The 23035-nt window shown below is 76.2% G+C and overlaps 2 protein-coding genes across 2 annotated transcripts in view; one reads left to right on the top strand and one right to left on the bottom strand.

Moving 5' to 3' along the window:
- The window catches only part of BTK (Bruton tyrosine kinase), a 36979-nt gene extending 19269 nt beyond the window's left edge, over positions 1-17710 (bottom strand). The window contains exon 1 of the mRNA XM_048513810.1: positions 17697-17710. Coding sequence (XP_048369767.1) covers positions 17697-17710 — 14 coding nt within the window. The remainder of the gene's footprint in view (positions 1-17696) is intronic.
- Positions 17711-17845: 135 nt separating this feature from the next.
- Positions 17846-22668, top strand: RPL36A (ribosomal protein L36a). The gene is made up of 5 exons (XM_048514392.1): positions 17846-17976; positions 20526-20631; positions 21172-21239; positions 22275-22397; positions 22594-22668. The coding sequence occupies exons 1-5, from the start codon at positions 17974-17976 to the stop codon at positions 22612-22614; spliced, it is 321 nt and encodes a 106-aa protein (XP_048370349.1). The 5' UTR covers positions 17846-17973; the 3' UTR covers positions 22615-22668.
- Positions 22669-23035: the final 367 nt, after the last annotated feature.

Here is a 23035-nt window from a genome sequence, read left to right as displayed (position 1 = left end):
GGGTGGGGGGGGGGGGGGGTGGGGGGGGGGGGGGGTGGGGGGGGGGGGGGGTGGGGGGGGGGGGGGGTGGGGGGGGGGGGGGGTGGGGGGGGGGGGGGGTGGGGGGGGGGGGGGGTGGGGGGGGGGGGGGGTGGGGGGGGGGGGGGGTGGGGGGGGGGGGGGGTGGGGGGGGGGGGGGGTGGGGGGGGGGGGGGGTGGGGGGGGGGGGGGGTGGGGGGGGGGGGGGGTGGGGGGGGGGGGGGGTGGGGGGGGGGGGGGGTGGGGGGGGGGGGGGGTGGGGGGGGGGGGGGGTGGGGGGGGGGGGGGGTGGGGGGGGGGGGGGGTGGGGGGGGGGGGGGGTGGGGGGGGGGGGGGGTGGGGGGGGGGGGGGGTGGGGGGGGGGGGGGGTGGGGGGGGGGGGGGGTGGGGGGGGGGGGGGGTGGGGGGGGGGGGGGGTGGGGGGGGGGGGGGGTGGGGGGGGGGGGGGGTGGGGGGGGGGGGGGGTGGGGGGGGGGGGGGGTGGGGGGGGGGGGGGGTGGGGGGGGGGGGGGGTGGGGGGGGGGGGGGGTGGGGGGGGGGGGGGGTGGGGGGGGGGGGGGGTGGGGGGGGGGGGGGGTGGGGGGGGGGGGGGGTGGGGGGGGGGGGGGGTGGGGGGGGGGGGGGGTGGGGGGGGGGGGGGGTGGGGGGGGGGGGGGGTGGGGGGGGGGGGGGGTGGGGGGGGGGGGGGGTGGGGGGGGGGGGGGGTGGGGGGGGGGGGGGGTGGGGGGGGGGGGGGGTGGGGGGGGGGGGGGGTGGGGGGGGGGGGGGGTGGGGGGGGGGGGGGGTGGGGGGGGGGGGGGGTGGGGGGGGGGGGGGGTGGGGGGGGGGGGGGGTGGGGGGGGGGGGGGGTGGGGGGGGGGGGGGGTGGGGGGGGGGGGGGGTGGGGGGGGGGGGGGGTGGGGGGGGGGGGGGGTGGGGGGGGGGGGGGGTGGGGGGGGGGGGGGGTGGGGGGGGGGGGGGGTGGGGGGGGGGGGGGGTGGGGGGGGGGGGGGGTGGGGGGGGGGGGGGGTGGGGGGGGGGGGGGGTGGGGGGGGGGGGGGGTGGGGGGGGGGGGGGGTGGGGGGGGGGGGGGGTGGGGGGGGGGGGGGGTGGGGGGGGGGGGGGGTGGGGGGGGGGGGGGGTGGGGGGGGGGGGGGGTGGGGGGGGGGGGGGGTGGGGGGGGGGGGGGGTGGGGGGGGGGGGGGGTGGGGGGGGGGGGGGGTGGGGGGGGGGGGGGGTGGGGGGGGGGGGGGGTGGGGGGGGGGGGGGGTGGGGGGGGGGGGGGGTGGGGGGGGGGGGGGGTGGGGGGGGGGGGGGGTGGGGGGGGGGGGGGGTGGGGGGGGGGGGGGGTGGGGGGGGGGGGGGGTGGGGGGGGGGGGGGGTGGGGGGGGGGGGGGGTGGGGGGGGGGGGGGGTGGGGGGGGGGGGGGGTGGGGGGGGGGGGGGGTGGGGGGGGGGGGGGGTGGGGGGGGGGGGGGGTGGGGGGGGGGGGGGGTGGGGGGGGGGGGGGGTGGGGGGGGGGGGGGGTGGGGGGGGGGGGGGGTGGGGGGGGGGGGGGGTGGGGGGGGGGGGGGGTGGGGGGGGGGGGGGGTGGGGGGGGGGGGGGGTGGGGGGGGGGGGGGGTGGGGGGGGGGGGGGGTGGGGGGGGGGGGGGGTGGGGGGGGGGGGGGGTGGGGGGGGGGGGGGGTGGGGGGGGGGGGGGGTGGGGGGGGGGGGGGGTGGGGGGGGGGGGGGGTGGGGGGGGGGGGGGGTGGGGGGGGGGGGGGGTGGGGGGGGGGGGGGGTGGGGGGGGGGGGGGGTGGGGGGGGGGGGGGGTGGGGGGGGGGGGGGGTGGGGGGGGGGGGGGGTGGGGGGGGGGGGGGGTGGGGGGGGGGGGGGGTGGGGGGGGGGGGGGGTGGGGGGGGGGGGGGGTGGGGGGGGGGGGGGGTGGGGGGGGGGGGGGGTGGGGGGGGGGGGGGGTGGGGGGGGGGGGGGGTGGGGGGGGGGGGGGGTGGGGGGGGGGGGGGGTGGGGGGGGGGGGGGGTGGGGGGGGGGGGGGGTGGGGGGGGGGGGGGGTGGGGGGGGGGGGGGGTGGGGGGGGGGGGGGGTGGGGGGGGGGGGGGGTGGGGGGGGGGGGGGGTGGGGGGGGGGGGGGGTGGGGGGGGGGGGGGGTGGGGGGGGGGGGGGGTGGGGGGGGGGGGGGGTGGGGGGGGGGGGGGGTGGGGGGGGGGGGGGGTGGGGGGGGGGGGGGGTGGGGGGGGGGGGGGGTGGGGGGGGGGGGGGGTGGGGGGGGGGGGGGGTGGGGGGGGGGGGGGGTGGGGGGGGGGGGGGGTGGGGGGGGGGGGGGGTGGGGGGGGGGGGGGGTGGGGGGGGGGGGGGGTGGGGGGGGGGGGGGGTGGGGGGGGGGGGGGGTGGGGGGGGGGGGGGGTGGGGGGGGGGGGGGGTGGGGGGGGGGGGGGGTGGGGGGGGGGGGGGGTGGGGGGGGGGGGGGGTGGGGGGGGGGGGGGGTGGGGGGGGGGGGGGGTGGGGGGGGGGGGGGGTGGGGGGGGGGGGGGGTGGGGGGGGGGGGGGGTGGGGGGGGGGGGGGGTGGGGGGGGGGGGGGGTGGGGGGGGGGGGGGGTGGGGGGGGGGGGGGGTGGGGGGGGGGGGGGGTGGGGGGGGGGGGGGGTGGGGGGGGGGGGGGGTGGGGGGGGGGGGGGGTGGGGGGGGGGGGGGGTGGGGGGGGGGGGGGGTGGGGGGGGGGGGGGGTGGGGGGGGGGGGGGGTGGGGGGGGGGGGGGGTGGGGGGGGGGGGGGGTGGGGGGGGGGGGGGGTGGGGGGGGGGGGGGGTGGGGGGGGGGGGGGGTGGGGGGGGGGGGGGGTGGGGGGGGGGGGGGGTGGGGGGGGGGGGGGGTGGGGGGGGGGGGGGGTGGGGGGGGGGGGGGGTGGGGGGGGGGGGGGGTGGGGGGGGGGGGGGGTGGGGGGGGGGGGGGGTGGGGGGGGGGGGGGGTGGGGGGGGGGGGGGGTGGGGGGGGGGGGGGGTGGGGGGGGGGGGGGGTGGGGGGGGGGGGGGGTGGGGGGGGGGGGGGGTGGGGGGGGGGGGGGGTGGGGGGGGGGGGGGGTGGGGGGGGGGGGGGGTGGGGGGGGGGGGGGGTGGGGGGGGGGGGGGGTGGGGGGGGGGGGGGGTGGGGGGGGGGGGGGGTGGGGGGGGGGGGGGGTGGGGGGGGGGGGGGGTGGGGGGGGGGGGGGGTGGGGGGGGGGGGGGGTGGGGGGGGGGGGGGGTGGGGGGGGGGGGGGGTGGGGGGGGGGGGGGGTGGGGGGGGGGGGGGGTGGGGGGGGGGGGGGGTGGGGGGGGGGGGGGGTGGGGGGGGGGGGGGGTGGGGGGGGGGGGGGGTGGGGGGGGGGGGGGGTGGGGGGGGGGGGGGGTGGGGGGGGGGGGGGGTGGGGGGGGGGGGGGGTGGGGGGGGGGGGGGGTGGGGGGGGGGGGGGGTGGGGGGGGGGGGGGGTGGGGGGGGGGGGGGGTGGGGGGGGGGGGGGGTGGGGGGGGGGGGGGGTGGGGGGGGGGGGGGGTGGGGGGGGGGGGGGGTGGGGGGGGGGGGGGGTGGGGGGGGGGGGGGGTGGGGGGGGGGGGGGGTGGGGGGGGGGGGGGGTGGGGGGGGGGGGGGGTGGGGGGGGGGGGGGGTGGGGGGGGGGGGGGGTGGGGGGGGGGGGGGGTGGGGGGGGGGGGGGGTGGGGGGGGGGGGGGGTGGGGGGGGGGGGGGGTGGGGGGGGGGGGGGGTGGGGGGGGGGGGGGGTGGGGGGGGGGGGGGGTGGGGGGGGGGGGGGGTGGGGGGGGGGGGGGGTGGGGGGGGGGGGGGGTGGGGGGGGGGGGGGGTGGGGGGGGGGGGGGGTGGGGGGGGGGGGGGGTGGGGGGGGGGGGGGGTGGGGGGGGGGGGGGGTGGGGGGGGGGGGGGGTGGGGGGGGGGGGGGGTGGGGGGGGGGGGGGGTGGGGGGGGGGGGGGGTGGGGGGGGGGGGGGGTGGGGGGGGGGGGGGGTGGGGGGGGGGGGGGGTGGGGGGGGGGGGGGGTGGGGGGGGGGGGGGGTGGGGGGGGGGGGGGGTGGGGGGGGGGGGGGGTGGGGGGGGGGGGGGGTGGGGGGGGGGGGGGGTGGGGGGGGGGGGGGGTGGGGGGGGGGGGGGGTGGGGGGGGGGGGGGGTGGGGGGGGGGGGGGGTGGGGGGGGGGGGGGGTGGGGGGGGGGGGGGGTGGGGGGGGGGGGGGGTGGGGGGGGGGGGGGGTGGGGGGGGGGGGGGGTGGGGGGGGGGGGGGGTGGGGGGGGGGGGGGGTGGGGGGGGGGGGGGGTGGGGGGGGGGGGGGGTGGGGGGGGGGGGGGGTGGGGGGGGGGGGGGGTGGGGGGGGGGGGGGGTGGGGGGGGGGGGGGGTGGGGGGGGGGGGGGGTGGGGGGGGGGGGGGGTGGGGGGGGGGGGGGGTGGGGGGGGGGGGGGGTGGGGGGGGGGGGGGGTGGGGGGGGGGGGGGGTGGGGGGGGGGGGGGGTGGGGGGGGGGGGGGGTGGGGGGGGGGGGGGGTGGGGGGGGGGGGGGGTGGGGGGGGGGGGGGGTGGGGGGGGGGGGGGGTGGGGGGGGGGGGGGGTGGGGGGGGGGGGGGGTGGGGGGGGGGGGGGGTGGGGGGGGGGGGGGGTGGGGGGGGGGGGGGGTGGGGGGGGGGGGGGGTGGGGGGGGGGGGGGGTGGGGGGGGGGGGGGGTGGGGGGGGGGGGGGGTGGGGGGGGGGGGGGGTGGGGGGGGGGGGGGGTGGGGGGGGGGGGGGGTGGGGGGGGGGGGGGGTGGGGGGGGGGGGGGGTGGGGGGGGGGGGGGGTGGGGGGGGGGGGGGGTGGGGGGGGGGGGGGGTGGGGGGGGGGGGGGGTGGGGGGGGGGGGGGGTGGGGGGGGGGGGGGGTGGGGGGGGGGGGGGGTGGGGGGGGGGGGGGGTGGGGGGGGGGGGGGGTGGGGGGGGGGGGGGGTGGGGGGGGGGGGGGGTGGGGGGGGGGGGGGGTGGGGGGGGGGGGGGGTGGGGGGGGGGGGGGGTGGGGGGGGGGGGGGGTGGGGGGGGGGGGGGGTGGGGGGGGGGGGGGGTGGGGGGGGGGGGGGGTGGGGGGGGGGGGGGGTGGGGGGGGGGGGGGGTGGGGGGGGGGGGGGGTGGGGGGGGGGGGGGGTGGGGGGGGGGGGGGGTGGGGGGGGGGGGGGGTGGGGGGGGGGGGGGGTGGGGGGGGGGGGGGGTGGGGGGGGGGGGGGGTGGGGGGGGGGGGGGGTGGGGGGGGGGGGGGGTGGGGGGGGGGGGGGGTGGGGGGGGGGGGGGGTGGGGGGGGGGGGGGGTGGGGGGGGGGGGGGGTGGGGGGGGGGGGGGGTGGGGGGGGGGGGGGGTGGGGGGGGGGGGGGGTGGGGGGGGGGGGGGGTGGGGGGGGGGGGGGGTGGGGGGGGGGGGGGGTGGGGGGGGGGGGGGGTGGGGGGGGGGGGGGGTGGGGGGGGGGGGGGGTGGGGGGGGGGGGGGGTGGGGGGGGGGGGGGGTGGGGGGGGGGGGGGGTGGGGGGGGGGGGGGGTGGGGGGGGGGGGGGGTGGGGGGGGGGGGGGGTGGGGGGGGGGGGGGGTGGGGGGGGGGGGGGGTGGGGGGGGGGGGGGGTGGGGGGGGGGGGGGGTGGGGGGGGGGGGGGGTGGGGGGGGGGGGGGGTGGGGGGGGGGGGGGGTGGGGGGGGGGGGGGGTGGGGGGGGGGGGGGGTGGGGGGGGGGGGGGGTGGGGGGGGGGGGGGGTGGGGGGGGGGGGGGGTGGGGGGGGGGGGGGGTGGGGGGGGGGGGGGGTGGGGGGGGGGGGGGGTGGGGGGGGGGGGGGGTGGGGGGGGGGGGGGGTGGGGGGGGGGGGGGGTGGGGGGGGGGGGGGGTGGGGGGGGGGGGGGGTGGGGGGGGGGGGGGGTGGGGGGGGGGGGGGGTGGGGGGGGGGGGGGGTGGGGGGGGGGGGGGGTGGGGGGGGGGGGGGGTGGGGGGGGGGGGGGGTGGGGGGGGGGGGGGGTGGGGGGGGGGGGGGGTGGGGGGGGGGGGGGGTGGGGGGGGGGGGGGGTGGGGGGGGGGGGGGGTGGGGGGGGGGGGGGGTGGGGGGGGGGGGGGGTGGGGGGGGGGGGGGGTGGGGGGGGGGGGGGGTGGGGGGGGGGGGGGGTGGGGGGGGGGGGGGGTGGGGGGGGGGGGGGGTGGGGGGGGGGGGGGGTGGGGGGGGGGGGGGGTGGGGGGGGGGGGGGGTGGGGGGGGGGGGGGGTGGGGGGGGGGGGGGGTGGGGGGGGGGGGGGGTGGGGGGGGGGGGGGGTGGGGGGGGGGGGGGGTGGGGGGGGGGGGGGGTGGGGGGGGGGGGGGGTGGGGGGGGGGGGGGGTGGGGGGGGGGGGGGGTGGGGGGGGGGGGGGGTGGGGGGGGGGGGGGGTGGGGGGGGGGGGGGGTGGGGGGGGGGGGGGGTGGGGGGGGGGGGGGGTGGGGGGGGGGGGGGGTGGGGGGGGGGGGGGGTGGGGGGGGGGGGGGGTGGGGGGGGGGGGGGGTGGGGGGGGGGGGGGGTGGGGGGGGGGGGGGGTGGGGGGGGGGGGGGGTGGGGGGGGGGGGGGGTGGGGGGGGGGGGGGGTGGGGGGGGGGGGGGGTGGGGGGGGGGGGGGGTGGGGGGGGGGGGGGGTGGGGGGGGGGGGGGGTGGGGGGGGGGGGGGGTGGGGGGGGGGGGGGGTGGGGGGGGGGGGGGGTGGGGGGGGGGGGGGGTGGGGGGGGGGGGGGGTGGGGGGGGGGGGGGGTGGGGGGGGGGGGGGGTGGGGGGGGGGGGGGGTGGGGGGGGGGGGGGGTGGGGGGGGGGGGGGGTGGGGGGGGGGGGGGGTGGGGGGGGGGGGGGGTGGGGGGGGGGGGGGGTGGGGGGGGGGGGGGGTGGGGGGGGGGGGGGGTGGGGGGGGGGGGGGGTGGGGGGGGGGGGGGGTGGGGGGGGGGGGGGGTGGGGGGGGGGGGGGGTGGGGGGGGGGGGGGGTGGGGGGGGGGGGGGGTGGGGGGGGGGGGGGGTGGGGGGGGGGGGGGGTGGGGGGGGGGGGGGGTGGGGGGGGGGGGGGGTGGGGGGGGGGGGGGGTGGGGGGGGGGGGGGGTGGGGGGGGGGGGGGGTGGGGGGGGGGGGGGGTGGGGGGGGGGGGGGGTGGGGGGGGGGGGGGGTGGGGGGGGGGGGGGGTGGGGGGGGGGGGGGGTGGGGGGGGGGGGGGGTGGGGGGGGGGGGGGGTGGGGGGGGGGGGGGGTGGGGGGGGGGGGGGGTGGGGGGGGGGGGGGGTGGGGGGGGGGGGGGGTGGGGGGGGGGGGGGGTGGGGGGGGGGGGGGGTGGGGGGGGGGGGGGGTGGGGGGGGGGGGGGGTGGGGGGGGGGGGGGGTGGGGGGGGGGGGGGGTGGGGGGGGGGGGGGGTGGGGGGGGGGGGGGGTGGGGGGGGGGGGGGGTGGGGGGGGGGGGGGGTGGGGGGGGGGGGGGGTGGGGGGGGGGGGGGGTGGGGGGGGGGGGGGGTGGGGGGGGGGGGGGGTGGGGGGGGGGGGGGGTGGGGGGGGGGGGGGGTGGGGGGGGGGGGGGGTGGGGGGGGGGGGGGGTGGGGGGGGGGGGGGGTGGGGGGGGGGGGGGGTGGGGGGGGGGGGGGGTGGGGGGGGGGGGGGGTGGGGGGGGGGGGGGGTGGGGGGGGGGGGGGGTGGGGGGGGGGGGGGGTGGGGGGGGGGGGGGGTGGGGGGGGGGGGGGGTGGGGGGGGGGGGGGGTGGGGGGGGGGGGGGGTGGGGGGGGGGGGGGGTGGGGGGGGGGGGGGGTGGGGGGGGGGGGGGGTGGGGGGGGGGGGGGGTGGGGGGGGGGGGGGGTGGGGGGGGGGGGGGGTGGGGGGGGGGGGGGGTGGGGGGGGGGGGGGGTGGGGGGGGGGGGGGGTGGGGGGGGGGGGGGGTGGGGGGGGGGGGGGGTGGGGGGGGGGGGGGGTGGGGGGGGGGGGGGGTGGGGGGGGGGGGGGGTGGGGGGGGGGGGGGGTGGGGGGGGGGGGGGGTGGGGGGGGGGGGGGGTGGGGGGGGGGGGGGGTGGGGGGGGGGGGGGGTGGGGGGGGGGGGGGGTGGGGGGGGGGGGGGGTGGGGGGGGGGGGGGGTGGGGGGGGGGGGGGGTGGGGGGGGGGGGGGGTGGGGGGGGGGGGGGGTGGGGGGGGGGGGGGGTGGGGGGGGGGGGGGGTGGGGGGGGGGGGGGGTGGGGGGGGGGGGGGGTGGGGGGGGGGGGGGGTGGGGGGGGGGGGGGGTGGGGGGGGGGGGGGGTGGGGGGGGGGGGGGGTGGGGGGGGGGGGGGGTGGGGGGGGGGGGGGGTGGGGGGGGGGGGGGGTGGGGGGGGGGGGGGGTGGGGGGGGGGGGGGGTGGGGGGGGGGGGGGGTGGGGGGGGGGGGGGGTGGGGGGGGGGGGGGGTGGGGGGGGGGGGGGGTGGGGGGGGGGGGGGGTGGGGGGGGGGGGGGGTGGGGGGGGGGGGGGGTGGGGGGGGGGGGGGGTGGGGGGGGGGGGGGGTGGGGGGGGGGGGGGGTGGGGGGGGGGGGGGGTGGGGGGGGGGGGGGGTGGGGGGGGGGGGGGGTGGGGGGGGGGGGGGGTGGGGGGGGGGGGGGGTGGGGGGGGGGGGGGGTGGGGGGGGGGGGGGGTGGGGGGGGGGGGGGGTGGGGGGGGGGGGGGGTGGGGGGGGGGGGGGGTGGGGGGGGGGGGGGGTGGGGGGGGGGGGGGGTGGGGGGGGGGGGGGGTGGGGGGGGGGGGGGGTGGGGGGGGGGGGGGGTGGGGGGGGGGGGGGGTGGGGGGGGGGGGGGGTGGGGGGGGGGGGGGGTGGGGGGGGGGGGGGGTGGGGGGGGGGGGGGGTGGGGGGGGGGGGGGGTGGGGGGGGGGGGGGGTGGGGGGGGGGGGGGGTGGGGGGGGGGGGGGGTGGGGGGGGGGGGGGGTGGGGGGGGGGGGGGGTGGGGGGGGGGGGGGGTGGGGGGGGGGGGGGGTGGGGGGGGGGGGGGGTGGGGGGGGGGGGGGGTGGGGGGGGGGGGGGGTGGGGGGGGGGGGGGGTGGGGGGGGGGGGGGGTGGGGGGGGGGGGGGGTGGGGGGGGGGGGGGGTGGGGGGGGGGGGGGGTGGGGGGGGGGGGGGGTGGGGGGGGGGGGGGGTGGGGGGGGGGGGGGGTGGGGGGGGGGGGGGGTGGGGGGGGGGGGGGGTGGGGGGGGGGGGGGGTGGGGGGGGGGGGGGGTGGGGGGGGGGGGGGGTGGGGGGGGGGGGGGGTGGGGGGGGGGGGGGGTGGGGGGGGGGGGGGGTGGGGGGGGGGGGGGGTGGGGGGGGGGGGGGGTGGGGGGGGGGGGGGGTGGGGGGGGGGGGGGGTGGGGGGGGGGGGGGGTGGGGGGGGGGGGGGGTGGGGGGGGGGGGGGGTGGGGGGGGGGGGGGGTGGGGGGGGGGGGGGGTGGGGGGGGGGGGGGGTGGGGGGGGGGGGGGGTGGGGGGGGGGGGGGGTGGGGGGGGGGGGGGGTGGGGGGGGGGGGGGGTGGGGGGGGGGGGGGGTGGGGGGGGGGGGGGGTGGGGGGGGGGGGGGGTGGGGGGGGGGGGGGGTGGGGGGGGGGGGGGGTGGGGGGGGGGGGGGGTGGGGGGGGGGGGGGGTGGGGGGGGGGGGGGGTGGGGGGGGGGGGGGGTGGGGGGGGGGGGGGGTGGGGGGGGGGGGGGGTGGGGGGGGGGGGGGGTGGGGGGGGGGGGGGGTGGGGGGGGGGGGGGGTGGGGGGGGGGGGGGGTGGGGGGGGGGGGGGGTGGGGGGGGGGGGGGGTGGGGGGGGGGGGGGGTGGGGGGGGGGGGGGGTGGGGGGGGGGGGGGGTGGGGGGGGGGGGGGGTGGGGGGGGGGGGGGGTGGGGGGGGGGGGGGGTGGGGGGGGGGGGGGGTGGGGGGGGGGGGGGGTGGGGGGGGGGGGGGGTGGGGGGGGGGGGGGGTGGGGGGGGGGGGGGGTGGGGGGGGGGGGGGGTGGGGGGGGGGGGGGGTGGGGGGGGGGGGGGGTGGGGGGGGGGGGGGGTGGGGGGGGGGGGGGGTGGGGGGGGGGGGGGGTGGGGGGGGGGGGGGGTGGGGGGGGGGGGGGGTGGGGGGGGGGGGGGGTGGGGGGGGGGGGGGGTGGGGGGGGGGGGGGGTGGGGGGGGGGGGGGGTGGGGGGGGGGGGGGGTGGGGGGGGGGGGGGGTGGGGGGGGGGGGGGGTGGGGGGGGGGGGGGGTGGGGGGGGGGGGGGGTGGGGGGGGGGGGGGGTGGGGGGGGGGGGGGGTGGGGGGGGGGGGGGGTGGGGGGGGGGGGGGGTGGGGGGGGGGGGGGGTGGGGGGGGGGGGGGGTGGGGGGGGGGGGGGGTGGGGGGGGGGGGGGGTGGGGGGGGGGGGGGGTGGGGGGGGGGGGGGGTGGGGGGGGGGGGGGGTGGGGGGGGGGGGGGGTGGGGGGGGGGGGGGGTGGGGGGGGGGGGGGGTGGGGGGGGGGGGGGGTGGGGGGGGGGGGGGGTGGGGGGGGGGGGGGGTGGGGGGGGGGGGGGGTGGGGGGGGGGGGGGGTGGGGGGGGGGGGGGGTGGGGGGGGGGGGGGGTGGGGGGGGGGGGGGGTGGGGGGGGGGGGGGGTGGGGGGGGGGGGGGGTGGGGGGGGGGGGGGGTGGGGGGGGGGGGGGGTGGGGGGGGGGGGGGGTGGGGGGGGGGGGGGGTGGGGGGGGGGGGGGGTGGGGGGGGGGGGGGGTGGGGGGGGGGGGGGGTGGGGGGGGGGGGGGGTGGGGGGGGGGGGGGGTGGGGGGGGGGGGGGGTGGGGGGGGGGGGGGGTGGGGGGGGGGGGGGGTGGGGGGGGGGGGGGGTGGGGGGGGGGGGGGGTGGGGGGGGGGGGGGGTGGGGGGGGGGGGGGGTGGGGGGGGGGGGGGGTGGGGGGGGGGGGGGGTGGGGGGGGGGGGGGGTGGGGGGGGGGGGGGGTGGGGGGGGGGGGGGGTGGGGGGGGGGGGGGGTGGGGGGGGGGGGGGGTGGGGGGGGGGGGGGGTGGGGGGGGGGGGGGGTGGGGGGGGGGGGGGGTGGGGGGGGGGGGGGGTGGGGGGGGGGGGGGGTGGGGGGGGGGGGGGGTGGGGGGGGGGGGGGGTGGGGGGGGGGGGGGGTGGGGGGGGGGGGGGGTGGGGGGGGGGGGGGGTGGGGGGGGGGGGGGGTGGGGGGGGGGGGGGGTGGGGGGGGGGGGGGGTGGGGGGGGGGGGGGGTGGGGGGGGGGGGGGGTGGGGGGGGGGGGGGGTGGGGGGGGGGGGGGGTGGGGGGGGGGGGGGGTGGGGGGGGGGGGGGGTGGGGGGGGGGGGGGGTGGGGGGGGGGGGGGGTGGGGGGGGGGGGGGGTGGGGGGGGGGGGGGGTGGGGGGGGGGGGGGGTGGGGGGGGGGGGGGGTGGGGGGGGGGGGGGGTGGGGGGGGGGGGGGGTGGGGGGGGGGGGGGGTGGGGGGGGGGGGGGGTGGGGGGGGGGGGGGGTGGGGGGGGGGGGGGGTGGGGGGGGGGGGGGGTGGGGGGGGGGGGGGGTGGGGGGGGGGGGGGGTGGGGGGGGGGGGGGGTGGGGGGGGGGGGGGGTGGGGGGGGGGGGGGGTGGGGGGGGGGGGGGGTGGGGGGGGGGGGGGGTGGGGGGGGGGGGGGGTGGGGGGGGGGGGGGGTGGGGGGGGGGGGGGGTGGGGGGGGGGGGGGGTGGGGGGGGGGGGGGGTGGGGGGGGGGGGGGGTGGGGGGGGGGGGGGGTGGGGGGGGGGGGGGGTGGGGGGGGGGGGGGGTGGGGGGGGGGGGGGGTGGGGGGGGGGGGGGGTGGGGGGGGGGGGGGGTGGGGGGGGGGGGGGGTGGGGGGGGGGGGGGGTGGGGGGGGGGGGGGGTGGGGGGGGGGGGGGGTGGGGGGGGGGGGGGGTGGGGGGGGGGGGGGGTGGGGGGGGGGGGGGGTGGGGGGGGGGGGGGGTGGGGGGGGGGGGGGGTGGGGGGGGGGGGGGGTGGGGGGGGGGGGGGGTGGGGGGGGGGGGGGGTGGGGGGGGGGGGGGGTGGGGGGGGGGGGGGGTGGGGGGGGGGGGGGGTGGGGGGGGGGGGGGGTGGGGGGGGGGGGGGGTGGGGGGGGGGGGGGGTGGGGGGGGGGGGGGGTGGGGGGGGGGGGGGGTGGGGGGGGGGGGGGGTGGGGGGGGGGGGGGGTGGGGGGGGGGGGGGGTGGGGGGGGGGGGGGGTGGGGGGGGGGGGGGGTGGGGGGGGGGGGGGGTGGGGGGGGGGGGGGGTGGGGGGGGGGGGGGGTGGGGGGGGGGGGGGGTGGGGGGGGGGGGGGGTGGGGGGGGGGGGGGGTGGGGGGGGGGGGGGGTGGGGGGGGGGGGGGGTGGGGGGGGGGGGGGGTGGGGGGGGGGGGGGGTGGGGGGGGGGGGGGGTGGGGGGGGGGGGGGGTGGGGGGGGGGGGGGGTGGGGGGGGGGGGGGGTGGGGGGGGGGGGGGGTGGGGGGGGGGGGGGGTGGGGGGGGGGGGGGGTGGGGGGGGGGGGGGGTGGGGGGGGGGGGGGGTGGGGGGGGGGGGGGGTGGGGGGGGGGGGGGGTGGGGGGGGGGGGGGGTGGGGGGGGGGGGGGGTGGGGGGGGGGGGGGGTGGGGGGGGGGGGGGGTGGGGGGGGGGGGGGGTGGGGGGGGGGGGGGGTGGGGGGGGGGGGGGGTGGGGGGGGGGGGGGGTGGGGGGGGGGGGGGGTGGGGGGGGGGGGGGGTGGGGGGGGGGGGGGGTGGGGGGGGGGGGGGGTGGGGGGGGGGGGGGGTGGGGGGGGGGGGGGGTGGGGGGGGGGGGGGGTGGGGGGGGGGGGGGGTGGGGGGGGGGGGGGGTGGGGGGGGGGGGGGGTGGGGGGGGGGGGGGGTGGGGGGGGGGGGGGGTGGGGGGGGGGGGGGGTGGGGGGGGGGGGGGGTGGGGGGGGGGGGGGGTGGGGGGGGGGGGGGGTGGGGGGGGGGGGGGGTGGGGGGGGGGGGGGGTGGGGGGGGGGGGGGGTGGGGGGGGGGGGGGGTGGGGGGGGGGGGGGGTGGGGGGGGGGGGGGGTGGGGGGGGGGGGGGGTGGGGGGGGGGGGGGGTGGGGGGGGGGGGGGGTGGGGGGGGGGGGGGGTGGGGGGGGGGGGGGGTGGGGGGGGGGGGGGGTGGGGGGGGGGGGGGGTGGGGGGGGGGGGGGGTGGGGGGGGGGGGGGGTGGGGGGGGGGGGGGGTGGGGGGGGGGGGGGGTGGGGGGGGGGGGGGGTGGGGGGGGGGGGGGGTGGGGGGGGGGGGGGGTGGGGGGGGGGGGGGGTGGGGGGGGGGGGGGGTGGGGGGGGGGGGGGGTGGGGGGGGGGGGGGGTGGGGGGGGGGGGGGGTGGGGGGGGGGGGGGGTGGGGGGGGGGGGGGGTGGGGGGGGGGGGGGGTGGGGGGGGGGGGGGGTGGGGGGGGGGGGGGGTGGGGGGGGGGGGGGGTGGGGGGGGGGGGGGGTGGGGGGGGGGGGGGGTGGGGGGGGGGGGGGGTGGGGGGGGGGGGGGGTGGGGGGGGGGGGGGGTGGGGGGGGGGGGGGGTGGGGGGGGGGGGGGGTGGGGGGGGGGGGGGGTGGGGGGGGGGGGGGGTGGGGGGGGGGGGGGGTGGGGGGGGGGGGGGGTGGGGGGGGGGGGGGGTGGGGGGGGGGGGGGGTGGGGGGGGGGGGGGGTGGGGGGGGGGGGGGGTGGGGGGGGGGGGGGGTGGGGGGGGGGGGGGGTGGGGGGGGGGGGGGGTGGGGGGGGGGGGGGGTGGGGGGGGGGGGGGGTGGGGGGGGGGGGGGGTGGGGGGGGGGGGGGGTGGGGGGGGGGGGGGGTGGGGGGGGGGGGGGGTGGGGGGGGGGGGGGGTGGGGGGGGGGGGGGGTGGGGGGGGGGGGGGGTGGGGGGGGGGGGGGGTGGGGGGGGGGGGGGGTGGGGGGGGGGGGGGGTGGGGGGGGGGGGGGGTGGGGGGGGGGGGGGGTGGGGGGGGGGGGGGGTGGGGGGGGGGGGGGGTGGGGGGGGGGGGGGGTGGGGGGGGGGGGGGGTGGGGGGGGGGGGGGGTGGGGGGGGGGGGGGGTGGGGGGGGGGGGGGGTGGGGGGGGGGGGGGGTGGGGGGGGGGGGGGGTGGGGGGGGGGGGGGGTGGGGGGGGGGGGGGGTGGGGGGGGGGGGGGGTGGGGGGGGGGGGGGGTGGGGGGGGGGGGGGGTGGGGGGGGGGGGGGGTGGGGGGGGGGGGGGGTGGGGGGGGGGGGGGGTGGGGGGGGGGGGGGGTGGGGGGGGGGGGGGGTGGGGGGGGGGGGGGGTGGGGGGGGGGGGGGGTGGGGGGGGGGGGGGGTGGGGGGGGGGGGGGGTGGGGGGGGGGGGGGGTGGGGGGGGGGGGGGGTGGGGGGGGGGGGGGGTGGGGGGGGGGGGGGGTGGGGGGGGGGGGGGGTGGGGGGGGGGGGGGGTGGGGGGGGGGGGGGGTGGGGGGGGGGGGGGGTGGGGGGGGGGGGGGGTGGGGGGGGGGGGGGGTGGGGGGGGGGGGGGGTGGGGGGGGGGGGGGGTGGGGGGGGGGGGGGGTGGGGGGGGGGGGGGGTGGGGGGGGGGGGGGGTGGGGGGGGGGGGGGGTGGGGGGGGGGGGGGGTGGGGGGGGGGGGGGGTGGGGGGGGGGGGGGGTGGGGGGGGGGGGGGGTGGGGGGGGGGGGGAACTCATTCCAAGTACTGCCCCACAGAACCCACAAGCTGAGGTTACACACTCTCCCCCCCTTTGTACAACTTCACGTGGTACACTACGCAAGGATTTCCTAGAGCAGAACTAGATATGCACAAGCTAAGTCATAATCTGTGATCCTAGGTTTCCCATCAGCCCCTGCCAGCATGGCCAATTGTAGGGGCTGATGGGAATTGTAGTCCATAACATCTGGAGTGCCAAAGGTTCGCCACCACCTAGGATGTAAAGCCCCCCCACCCCCCAGTTACTGAATGATCTTTGAAGGCAGATAATGTTACAAGGCCTCTTAGGTTTGACATTGTTTAGAGTTTTAATCCATCCCTGGCCCAGATTTTTACATGATGGGTGAGTGAAGGGGTAGTCAGTGGTCTGAATATAGGCCAAGAAGCTGGCAAAGGACAGGGAGAAAGAAAGCTCTGGGGAGCTGGTAAAGGACAGGGAGAAAGAAAGGATTCTGGCTTCTCCGAAAGTGCTGCTGTGGAGGTGACTATTGGCACGCCAGTCATTTTCCTTTGGATACCATACACACGCACATGTGGACCTGTGCACACTGGGGATGCCAACCTCCAGGTGGGGCCAGGAGACCTCCTGCGATTACAACCTCAATAAAGGGACACTGAATTTATAGCTGCATACCAACCACATTTTGTCTGGTCCTCAGAGCAACTGGGACCCCAGAATGATGTACCTTTACTTCTGCCCTGCCCCCCTCTGCATAGCATCCTTGAATACCAAGAAGGCAAAGATAGGCTAAGGAAGAATAATTGTTCTACTACAATTATCAGCAGCTCAAAAGTGAGCCCTGCCAGCCAAATTGGACATCTTAATGTTCCCGCAATGCATGGCTTATGCACATGCTTTTCAGGGGCAAGATCAGTATTGGGATTCACATAATTTAACAACTGGTTGTTTACAAGCACCATTTTAACAACCGGTTCTGCCAAAGTGGTGCGAACCTGCTGAATCCCACCACTGGGCAGGACGCTACACTCATGCACACACTCTCCCTATTCAGAGGCTTAACTTCCAGACAACAGAGATCAGTTTCTCGGGGGGGGGGGGGGGGGGGGGTGGTTGCTTCAGAGGGTTCATCTTCCCCAGGTTCCACCCCAAAGTCTCCAGGTATTTCCTTCCCGAATCTGCAACCCTCTCGTATACATATATATAAAATTTTAAGGAAATATGACTTGGATGCCAGCGTGTGCGTAGGCCAGGCTTTCTGAGGGCAGACACTCAGGCATACAATTAAACAGATTACGTCTGATCTAGCTCTCAAATTCAAGAATTCCCAAAGTTCAGGAATCACCACCCCTGTCTATAACAGAGCCGTGAAGTCTCCGCTTTCTTCATCATCCTCTTCCCTTCAATACCCAACAGCTATTTTTTTTTCTTTATGGCCCTGTTCATCTCTGGCTGCTCCGAAGCAAACACTCACTGGTTAGTTGGTTGTCATTCCTTTTCCACACGCAGCCCCCGTGGTTGGCTTCCCTCACATGCAACGGCCTCCCAGGCGCATGCAGACTTTGGAAGAATCAGTGCATAGATTGCTGGTTCCAAAGGCTCGTGATGGCAGCAAGAGACTCTGTGCAAAAGCTGTGCTGAACTGCAAGGAAGACGGTCATCCGGAGCTAACCCCACCCTTTCAGTTCCCCTTTTTTAAGCTTCTGGCCAAACGTCTTTGGTTTCCTTTCTGCCGTGAAGCCACCTGCAGTTCTGATACAAGAAAGGGGGCTCCTAAATTCAGTACAGGGATATAAGAGATAGTAGGTAAGGGTCTGCAAAGAAGGGGAAGGGGCTGGAGGGGGACCAGAATTGACTTTATGGGCAGACAGAAAGTCGCAGGACAAACAGAAATAGATGCTGAGTAAGTAATCAACCCTTTTTGGAAACCGTATTAGTCAATTTCACAGAATTTATCATTGTGCCAATTCAGACTGACAAAATGACCTGTGAAAGATAAAAGCTTACTACTTTTGCCCTGATTTAATGGGCAGATAGAAAGCCGCAGGACAAACAGAAATAGTCAGATGCTGAGTAAGTAATCAACCCTTTTTGGCAACTATGTTAGTCAATTTCACAGAATTCATCATTGAGCCAATTCAGACTGACAAAATTACCTATGAAAGATAAAAGCTTACTACTTTTGCCCTGACTTTGTGGGGAGACAGAAAGCTGCAAGACAAACAGAAATAAATGCTGAGTAAGTAATCAACCCTTTTTGGAAACCACGTTAGTCAATTTCACAAAATTCATCATCCTGCTGATTTCAGACTGACAAAATGACCTGTAAAAGATAAAAGCTTACTACTTTTGCACCAATCTAATTTGACTCAGTAAAAGATTGGGGTGGAGGTGGAGACACAGCAAAGAACAGAGAAAACGTAAACTAAAGAGAGGGAGCATATTCAAGGGTTTCCCATTTGGGACAAATTTGGGTAGGGTGTGATTTGAAATGGAGTTGGCTGCAGGGCTAACCTGCACGTAAACCTGTGAACTTAATAACTGTGTGTCTGTGCATGCACAGACTGATGTATGTGGAATGACCCTAGTCCGTCCCTCACATCCAAGGGAGGATGCCAGACATGTTGATTTCCAAGCAGTGCTGATTTCCAGTGCATTCTGCCTACCACCTTAAGACAAATAATGCTTCTCTCGGTATGAAACTCAAGTGGAGGGGAAGGGGTGGGGAGACTGGGGGCTGGGGGCCTTGAAATTTGAGGGTCATCATAGTATGCAGTCTCTGAAAAGGAAAAGCCCCCAGATGTGCATAGTGACAGGAGCTTCCTCTTTCCAACTAATGTCTTCAGGAGTACAAGACTTCTTTTGTTCCTGATTTTCAAGAAAGGCCAAACATTGAAAACGTTCTGCTTTATTCTGAGTTGACTGCTGTAGAAGATTTCCCTTATGAGTACCTGGTAGGCTTTTGTAGCTCACTAGCAATTTCCCCAGCATCTCAAAAAAGGGCAGTTGTCCTTTTAAAAGGGAAAATTCCAAGCGTGTCAGCTTCTCGCATCAATGCAATGATGTGACGTGAAAAACTGCAGCTGACAATTCTCTCTCCCCCCTCCCGGAAGTAACCTCACGGGGTCCATGGGGGCAACTTCTACAAAAAGTACACGTGTGCGGACTGCAGCCTTTTAAAAAAAAGACACTTCCAAAGTCTCTGGAAACTGTAAAAAAATCTCTGCCACTCATTTCCAGTAGGTGGCGCACTTGTTTCCCCAGAAACCATTCTGGCTAGCACGAGGGAGGCGCTCTGGCCTGCTAATTTCCTCTTTTGTTGGTCCCTGTGTGTATTAGCCACTTCCGCTTTGAAAGGCCGGCCCTTTCAGTGGGGACCTCTGACGCGGACAAGATGGTGAGTGGGTCTAATCCGGTGTCATCCGCCTCGGAGGTTGATGGGTGCTGAGTGCGGATGCGGCCTAAGGATGCGGCCGGGGGTCGCAGTTCGGGGGAGGGGGGTCTGGATCGAGTCAATGCCGGAGGTTGGGGAGAAAAGGGGCTCTGGAGAGGGACTAGGCCCGAGATGAAAGGAAGCGCGCGCGGGCCCTTTCCTGCTCGGGTGCACTGATGGAGTGTCTGGATGCAACTCCTATGGCTTCGTTTTCGCTAACGCGGCAAGGTGGCGTCTGGACTGTGCTACTTTGGACCATGGGGCGGGGGGAACTCCAATGGTTGCTGAGATTGCCCAATCTGACAACATTACAGATACTTCGATGTAGAGGAACGCTGCTGCAACACTCATAGAATCATAGAGTTGGAAAGGAACCCCAAGGGCTATCCAGTCCAACCCCCTGCCATGCGGGAATACAGCCTCTGTATAAAAACCTCCAAAGAAGGAGACTCCACCACCCTCCAAAGTAGCGTATTCCACTTTCAAACAACCTTTACCATCAGGCACTTCTTCCTAATGTTTAGGACGTTAGGTGGAATCTCTTTTTCTGTACCTTGAACCCATTACTCCTTGTCCCAGTCTCTGGAACAGCAGGAAACAAGTTTACGGCATCTTCAACATGACATCCTTTCAAATACTGAAATATGGCTAGTGTATCAATTCTCAGTTCACCTTCTCTTCTCCAGATTAAACATACCTTACTCCTTAAGCAGCTCCTCACAAGGCATTGAATCTAGACTTTCACCATTTTGGTCACCCTCCTCTGGACTCGTTCTGGCTTGTCCTTGTGGGAATGAGATCTGAAAAGTCACTAGTTTGAATTTCATCCCTGCTACCTGTTCAGTAGGTGACTTTAGGCAAGCTGTACTTTTTGGGTCTCAGTTCCTCACCAGCAATATTGGTATAGTGTTCTACCATGTTCAGATCTGAGTGGCCCAAACTGGCTCAATCTCGGAAGCTAAGCGGGGTCAATTCTGGACAGTATGTTGATAGAGACCTTCAGGGTCGTGACACAGAGGCAGGCAATGGCAAAACACCTGAACGTTTCTTGCCTCACTCTACGAGGTTGCTGTAAGTCAGCTATGGCTGCATGTTAAATGTGCAGTGCAAATTGTTGGTTGTTATTCTTGTGAACTTGCCAAGTGGTCCACATGTTGGAATACTGTGTGCTGCTCTGGTTGCTGCGCCTTGAAACACAGTGTTGTAGAGGTGGAAGGGGGCAACCAAAACGTTCAGGTTCCCTTTTCACTTGAAGAAATGTGGAAGAGTTTAGGACTTTTTGATGAAGGATGGGGAGGGGACCGAGATTTTGCAGAATTGTGCATTGTATGGAGAAGGTAGCACTGTTTCCCCATCTCTCCTGTAATACAAGAACTTGCTGTTATCTAATGATGGTAGATTTAAGTCCAGCAAAATAATTTCTTCCCACCACAAATATAATGGATGTGTGGGATTTATTACCAAAGGAAGCAGTTGCCAGTAGTTTAGACAGCTTTAAAAGTCGGCTGGAGACATTCACAAAGCAGAGATTAATAGTTTGTTGGTCACCATAATGTATTTGGGGGAGTTAGGCTTCTCAACATCAAATGGTGGGTGGGTTTCCTTTTACACCCTATTTTTCTTCTTGAAAGTATCTCTTTGTCTGTGGTTGGCTGGACTGGGTAAACGGTTGATGTGATCCACCCGGGGTGCTCTCGGTCTCTCCACAACAGCTCCCTGTGCATAAACACTTTAGAAGTGGGGGAGAAAACTGCTGGACCTTTTTTCTTTGACACATTAGTTTTCTAGACTTTTTAAAGTGGAGCCTACAATATGAGACCTCAGCTCCAGCTTGTACCCCCAGACATGTTTGCTACTTAGACTAGGCATCTGTTCTTTCCTTCATGGTTGTGATGTATTTATCAAGATCCTTCTAGCCCCAAAGACTGTGATAAGCCAGCAAGGCGCATGACACTGAAGTTTGCTTTCTTTTCTAGGATAATGCTGACCGCTCTGGGCGGGTTCTCTTGTTTACCTACCTAGAACATTTCTGTAAGAGAGAGCCTTTTGATTTCATCCTGAAGTATTTCAGTCTGGAAAATAATATGGAACAATTCAGAATGTTCAGAGTGCTTTATGCACACTTTTAGTAAAGCTTTAAAGCCGAACTGTGAAGTATGTCAGTGTGGTTGTCCCACTGCCATGTGTGATGCTGAAAGAAAATGGCTTGTCTAAAGGTACCCTAATGAGTCTATGGTCAGGTTTCAATAGGGAACTTGTGACTTGCAGTTCAAACTTTAATTCCCTATTCTCACTCTGCAGAAAACTTCTGGTATTTTATTCTACTACTGAGCAGAGGGTATTCATTACTTCAGCATTATGCTGTTACCAGAAAGGTTTTGGTACCACACATAAGATGGAATTTTTGTGAAGGAAGGGATCAGATTACCAAAGAAATGCTATGTCTTTGTCCATTTTTGGCTACTGGGCCAGGAAAACATCGCTGTTTTAAACCTGACATATTTTCTTGCTAGGTGAACGTCCCGAAAACCCGCAGGACTTACTGCAAGAAGTGCGGCAAGCATCAGCCCCACAAAGTGACTCAGTATAAGAAAGGCAAAGAATCTCTGTATGCTCAGGGTAAGTTGCAGAGCTAGGCAAAAGCTGGCCAGGTTTCTCATTCCCTGTAGCTCACAAGACACACACACCCCTGCAAGACATCAGAGAAAGTGCCAAGTGGTTGCAATAGTTCTTGAAGACTTGAATACCTGCAAAATGTTTCCTGGATTTTAGTTTCACTGATTAAATGAAATACCAGAATTCACAGGAGAGGCGAACAATTTGGCAACCTCACCCACATTAAATTTTTCCGCCTCGAGGATTCTGTAAAGTTTCATAGGCTGCTTTTTGTTTTCTCCTACATCTTTAACAAATTCTCATGATTCTGTCCTGAAGCATACTGAAACCAGAGGGCATATATTTGAGCAATTTACAGTGTCACATTTTGTGCCTACCTGGAGAGTCCTCTAAGTAGGTCATCCCATCTTATATGTGGGTGGCCTGATTTTCGGGCCAGCCCTTTTCCTCCTTGTATAGCAAAACAATGACTATGAAATATTCCCTTCAACCCTTTGTTTTCTCTATGCCTCAACTCACTGAGGTGCAACCTCTTCTCTTTAGGAAAGAGGCGATATGATCGTAAGCAGAGTGGCTATGGCGGTCAGACGAAGCCGATCTTCCGCAAGAAGGTGAGCCTGGCTGGAGGGCTGTGGAAAGTCAGTACAGTTTGGAGCTGTGTGCATGGGCTGACAGTGATGAAATGGGATATCTGGCTGATACTGCACAGACAGTGGTGGGATTCAGCTGGTTCGAACCCTTCGGCAGAACCGATTGTTAAAATGGTGCTTGTAAACAACCAGTAGTTAAATTATTTGAATCCCACCACTGTCACAGATGTTCATCTTCATTCTGTGTGGGGGCTCCTAAGAGCCTCGTTGGACCAGACAAAGCCATCTGATACAACAGTGGTCAAGCCAAGAGATATCTCTTGCTGTTGCCTTTCTGCAGCTGGTATTCAGTGGCATGCTGTTTTGGGATATTAGTCATAATTTGTTTAATCATTTGCCGAATCATGTTTTAAAGAGTCAGTGTGGTGTAACAGTTCAGAGTGGTGGATTCTAATCTGGAGAACCAGGTTTGAAACCCCACTCCTCCATATGAGCGGCAGACTCTTAACTGGTGAACTGGATTTGTTTCCCTGCTCCTGCACATGAAGTCTGCTGGGTGACCTTAGGCTAGTCACAGTTCCCTTAGCTCCAACCACCTCACAAGGTGTCTGTTGTGAGGAGAGGAAGGAAAGGAGTTTGTAAGCCATTTTGAGACTCCTTACAGGAGGAAAAGATGGGGTATAAATCCAGAGTTCTTCTTTAAAGCTGTCTAAGCTACTAGTAATAATTACATTTGTGGCAGTGAATTCCATAATTGTAGATTTGTGGAATAGTAATAAAACTGTGGTGATCAAGGCACAGGCTGTGTAACTGCATGCCATATGCTCAAGTTGCAAAAGACCTTTCAAAAGCGTCTGTTGAGCAACTGCACATTTCTCTCCCTTTCACTGACTGGCTGTTTGCATCCAGGATCACAGTGCAGGCTTTTCAGCTCCCTGCAGGCCTGCTCCACTCTTGTTCCTGCATAGCCAAACAGCATGAGCAGAGGAGCAAGATGTTGCAGGTTTGCCTGCGCCTTGCATGCATTCGGATGGCATCCTTTTCTCCCCATTCTAGGCCAAGACCACAAAGAAGATTGTGCTGAGGCTGGAGTGTGTCGAGCCCAACTGCAGGTCGAAGAGGATGCTGGCCATTAAGAGGTGCAAGCACTTTGAACTGGGAGGAGACAAGAAGAGAAAGGTAAGGCCCCTATCCTAAGCGCTGTTCTAGGGGGAGGGACAGCCACCGTTTTCTAGCTGGTCCAGATTTCAAGTCTCCATCTGTCTTTCCAGCTGTGTGACTGAGGCCTTTCCATTTTCTCTCACACATCAGGATAAACGTTGCTTATTGATGATAATTACTCATGCTCACAATCTGTGTTTTTGTTTTGTTTCAGGGCCAGGTCATCCAGTTCTAGATGCGTTCAACTTGTACTTTGCTATGGAATTCATTAAAATCCTATGGAAACGTACCTGTCCGTGGCTAACTGATTTTGTGCTTGTGGGTGAGGTTTTACCAGCTGTACATGAGCCATACTCCTCTACCTCTATTACCTTTCCATACTGCAAAGGTTTTTGCCTTGCTTACACGTGACTGACTATAGTTCAGGAGTCTGCAACCTGTGGCTCTCCAGATGTTCATAAGCTGATGGGAATTGTAGTTCACGAACATCTGGGGAGCCGCAGGTTGCAGACCCCTGCTAAAGTTAAATCAACCTCTGTATAAAGGAGAAGGAAAAGGGCCCTGGTATGTCTGAATATACAAAGCTACCAATCCACTTTGCTTAAGTGGCGATGCAAGGATCGAAACAGAGACCTTTTATACAACACTGCTGAACT

Source organism: Sphaerodactylus townsendi, linkage group LG13 (genome assembly GCF_021028975.2).
Source record: "Sphaerodactylus townsendi isolate TG3544 linkage group LG13, MPM_Stown_v2.3, whole genome shotgun sequence".
Classification (NCBI taxonomy): Eukaryota; Metazoa; Chordata; class Lepidosauria; order Squamata; family Sphaerodactylidae; genus Sphaerodactylus; species Sphaerodactylus townsendi.
This window is presented reverse-complemented; position numbering and strand designations above follow the sequence as displayed.